The 4,849-nt window shown below is 52.8% G+C and overlaps 1 protein-coding gene across 1 annotated transcript; it reads left to right on the forward strand.

The window, feature by feature from the left end:
• Window positions 1-3,014: 3,014 nt before the first annotated feature.
• Window positions 3,015-4,106, forward strand: LOC112992437 (prolactin-releasing peptide receptor-like). Its single transcript, XM_026115522.2, has one exon. It carries the CDS (start codon window positions 3,015-3,017, stop codon window positions 4,104-4,106), a length of 1,092 nt encoding a protein of 363 aa, XP_025971307.2.
• The last annotated feature ends 743 nt before the right edge of the window (window positions 4,107-4,849 follow it).

A 4,849-nucleotide genomic window follows, 5' to 3' on the forward strand; every position in this document is an offset into this window, starting at 1 on the left:
CAGACTCTGAAAAATACCAGTAATGAAGTTACCTTGAATGTAAAGGTTCACTGATTGAGAAGGTCCTATATTTCTGTTGTGCTTCTGTGTAAATCCTCTTGAAAATATGGAGTTTCCTGAGCACATCTGGGATAAAAGGTGACTTGAGATGTCTCCGGGGAAATGGGGAAAAGGGTGTTTTGGTGGAAAGAAGCAAATCACGGGTGACGTTATGAGTAGACACAGCTCCTGCTTGCCCTGACACCAACCAAACTTGGAATAATTCTGCTTAAATGCCCCAAGTATATCTGTGCCTCGGCCCCAGCGTGAAGCCGTACAGAGGGCCGGGGGCACCCGGGTACCTGACACCGCCAAGCGCGATCCCTCCTCTCTCCTGGGGACACCCCACAGCTCGGGGGTGGCAAACACTGCTGCCGAGGAAGCCCCGGAGCTTTTGCAAGGGGACGCGACCCGCGTCCCCGCACGAGGCAGCGGGTTCAGGTGTGCGGTGCAAGTGGGCTCCTCGCCTGACTTTATTTTATTTTATTCCTATTTATTTGTTGCTCCTTCTCCACCAGGGAATAAAATGCAAAAAAATGCCATTTTTTTTCAGCGGTTCTCGCCGGGCTGCGGCTCCCCGCTGCCTGCCCGCCCACCGCCTCGGTGCGGCCGCGCTCGCCGAAGACCGGTGACCCGCGGCCCCGCGCCCGCCCATCACCGCTGCCCCGCGGCGCCCCGACGGGGCGGGCGCCGCTGCTCCGCGCGGTCCCGCCGCCCGCCCGCCGCGCTCGGGGAGGGGAACGAGCAGGCTGCTGGCTCACCCAAAATGCCCATAAGCACAGGGCGGGGGGGCGAACACCCTGTCCCCCCCATTGCTTTTAATTTCGCGGCTCCGGCGTGAGCGCTAGATGCGCCGGGAGAGCAAGTGCACCGAGAGCCGCGGCTGCAAGAGGTGTTTCGGGAAATAACACCCTGCGAATGAAGCGGTCTTAGTCATCTCCGCTGAAATAATTTGCAAGCCCGGCTGCTATTTAAACTCGGTGCTGCTCACCCAGGTCACCAGGAGCCGCGGCAAGCTCGACTTCCCGGTTCGATTGCATGAGAAGGTAAGTCCGCTAACGGGAGCCCCTGCAGCATCCCCCAAACCCGTGCGGATCCGCCGAGCCGGAGCAGCTCAGCCTGCCTACTTCTGATCCACATCGGCTTGAGAGAAGGAGCTTTGGGATGTGCGAAAGGGCTGCCTTGATTCCTGTCTCCTTAAGAGAATTTTCTAACGAAAAGCCGAGTATTTCTCACTGAGACGAATGATCCAATTTGGTTATTGGCTGCAACTCTCCTTCCAGCTTTGCTTTTCCAAATCAGGGTAGGGCATGTGGACTAAAGCTATATTACTTGTAGTGCATTACTTGTGCGTGCTCAGAGAGGTGTAGCTGCTATGCATGTGTGGCTGTGAAATAGAAAACCATGATCCCTCTCAGTAAATTATAGCAGTTAGTTAATTAAAGCTGTTTTCACTGTCCGCTGGAGGTAAGAACTGTTCAGGTCCCGGTGGGGTGGATGGAAAGCTAAATTTGACAATATAGGGACAGGGAGGAGGTCCTGGGGCGTAAGTCCTCATTTCCTTGTGGCTTCTGCCAGAATATATTTGGCATTCCCCTTCTACTGGTGTAAGTAGTTTTGTGGCCATATCCAGTATCGGCAAAGTACTCCTTGTTGCGGCTGTTGCTACAAGGAAAGGTAGCAGAAAACCATTTGGGGAAGGGAAAGAGCGAGCTTCACGGGCAATTAGGCAGCGCGATCTGGAAAGGGGAAAAGGGAGGACCCTGAGCGTAGCATGAGCCGGAGCGACCTGAAATTCTCCCCACCGGAGCTTACTCTTAGCCTGGCAGCTGAGCGCGCTGGTGTGAAATCAATAGGCAAAGTGCAGGGCACAGGAGGGCCGGGCTCCGTGGGTGGAAAGGATGGACAGCGGGGAGGCTGGCTGGGTGTCCTGAGAGCAGCAGCGGGGTGGAGAGCTGCCCTGGGGTGAGGGAGCAAGCACGGGGTGGGGACCAGAGCTGGCAGGTGGAAAGCTGAAAGCAAGGACGCAGGAGCGCCTTTGGCTGCCGTGTGTCAGAAGAGCCCAGCGATTACTTTCTGTTAGGTATCCCGAGCCGCTCGAGGTGACCTGCAGCTCCAAACTGGCAGCTTGTCGTGGCTTTGCAACCAGATGATTAACCATTCCTTAGCCAAGTTTCATTTTTTCTCCTTACCAACGCTCAGCTCTGCATCTGCCACTGAGGATGTTCTTTTTTTAAAAATTAAAAAAAACAGCCTCTTTTAAGTCAGCCAATGTGTCACTACAGGCAACACAGGGCTCTGAGACCCCTTTGGCTGCTCTACCTCCCACCCTTGGGTGATGCAAGCATGCTGTCCCCTTCCTCCTTCAGTTCCCTGCTCTGGCTCCGGGACCCCTGGGGACCGGGAGCTTCTAGTGACGGGGCCAACCACACTCCAAGGACCGGGGAGGAGGACACCAGCCCCCCGTTCAGCTGGGGAGACTTTTCTGAGCTTCCTAAGCATTGCTGTGGCCACCTCAGGGCTCCCCGCTGAGGCGAGGGCTAGCAGCACCACCTCCGAGCGCGAGCCACGCAAGCCCAAAGAGCCAGGAGGTGGTGGCACTGGTGGTGCCGTGACATCTCTGTCCCCACACCCCATCAGGGACGAGAGTGCACCTAGGGTCTGAGCTGGCTGCCAGGACAGCCCTACTGCAGGCCAATGGAGAGACCTAATGAACAGTAATCTCCGGGCTATCCTGACATATGACAGAAAACCACAGTCAGCCCTAAATCAGGACCAGCTAAAGACAGCCCAGCATCACCTTTGCTAGCCCAGGCTAGTATTTGGCAACCAAAGGGGACCTGGGCCCTGGAGACAGGTTCCTCTGCCCCAAAGTACAAACAGAGCACATTTCTTTCCTCTTTAGGGCTAACAAACCTGTCTCTGCTTGACTTTAAGGTATGGAGAAGCAGCATCTGTTACAGGAGAGACCTAGCATGGCTTACAGTCAGCTCTCAAATGATTCGTGGCAGAACAGCTCAGCGCTTCTGTTCACTGGCCTGGACCTCCTCTTGGAGCTGAAACCGCTCTTCATCCCCCTCTATGCCACCCTGGTGACAGTGGCGTGTGTAGGGAACCTCTTCCTCATCCTTCTCATTGCTCTCACCAAGAAGCTGCACTGCACCACTAATTTCCTGATAGGGAACCTGGCTGTGGCTGACTTCATCATGTGCCTCGCCTGCGTCCCACTGACCGTGTCCTATGCCTTCGAGATCCGGGGCTGGCTCTTTGGGATGTTCATGTGCTACTTTGTCACCTTGATGCAGGCTGCCACGGTGTTTGTGTCAGTGCTGTCTCTCACTGCTATCGCAGTGGACCGGTATGTTGTTGTTGCTTACCCCATTCGCAGAAGGATAAGCCGCAAGTCCTGCGTCTGCATCGTTGCCTTCATTTGGTTACTCTCTATTGTGGCCTCCGTTCCCACTTCGCTGCACACCCACTACCTGGATCTCAACAAGATTGGCCATGACATGATCATCTGCGAAGAGTTCTGGAAGCACGAAGAGAGAGAGAGGCTGCTGTACTCGTGCTTGATGCTCCTCTTGTCCTACATGCTCCCACTTTTGGCAGTATCGATCTCTTTCTGTGCCATTTCCTACCACCTCCGGAAGAGAAATATCCCAGGTGCTGCCTACCCCTGCCAAGACAAATGGACCAAAACGAAGCAGAAGACCTTCCGGGTGCTCACCGTATCAGTGGTGTGCTTTGCTATCTGCTGGCTGCCTCTCCAGGTGGTAAACTTCATCAGAGACATTGATGAGGAATTCACCATCCTGGACAAGAGGTACGTGAACGTCATCCAAGTCTCGTGTCACTTCATTGCCATGAGCTCTGCCTGCTACAACCCTTTCATCTACGCTTCCCTCCACGAGAAATTCCGATTCCACCTTAGCAACTACTTTTACCGCAAGAAGAAGAGCTCCAGCATTATGTCTTGCAAGGCATCTCGACTCAATACCTGCTCCACCCTGGCAGATGCTCCTACAGGGTTCTCAGATAAGATAGCTTTGCAAACTAGACTCTCTTAATTGAAATACCCAAGCAGATCAGTTTTGCTCTTGGACCTGATGTGCACTTCTGGTTTAAGCGGGACATAGCCATTGCTCAAGCCAGGTGATACTGATATGTTGTGGTTCCCCAAAAGAGGACTCTTGCGCCTGACAATTGAGAATTGTGGGATATGTCTTCAAGGAGCAGCTCTTCTGAGCAACTCAAGTATATTTTGGTCTTTGTGAAAAACAAACAAGTGCAACAACACAGCACTCTCACAAATGAAGATTCTGAGCCAGATTTACTTGCTCTCCTTCTATGTGTAGAAATGCTGGAAGAGTGATGGGTGCTTCTAACTGACTTAATTCAAGGCACAGATAAGAAGAAGTGAGTGTCTGTGAAACAACAGTTGCTTGCCCTGTTGAAATAGAACAACGAGTATATATCCAGATTGATGACTGAACACAACTATTCTGATATATTTCTTTATGAGCCTCAGTTTTTAGAAATAGTCTACGCATCTACATGGTCAGAGTTCTGCCTCAGTTTTTGTGCTTGCTCGGTAGTGCCAACTCAAGCGTGAGAGAGAAAATGGCATTTTAGCACCCACTTACAAAATGCTAAAAAACGCTCAGTTTTGCATGCCTCAAGGGTACGATCCAGCAGTAGGGACTAATAATCTGAACTGTGCCCACCAGAGAGGTTGTATGTGCCTGCACACGCACAGAGGTCCCTTCCTCAGAACTTTCAAGGCCACTTTTGTGGCTCCTCTGACAATTTG

The sequence above is a fragment of the Dromaius novaehollandiae genome, chromosome 5, assembly GCF_036370855.1.
Source record: "Dromaius novaehollandiae isolate bDroNov1 chromosome 5, bDroNov1.hap1, whole genome shotgun sequence".
In the NCBI taxonomy this organism is placed as follows: Eukaryota; Metazoa; Chordata; class Aves; order Casuariiformes; family Dromaiidae; genus Dromaius; species Dromaius novaehollandiae.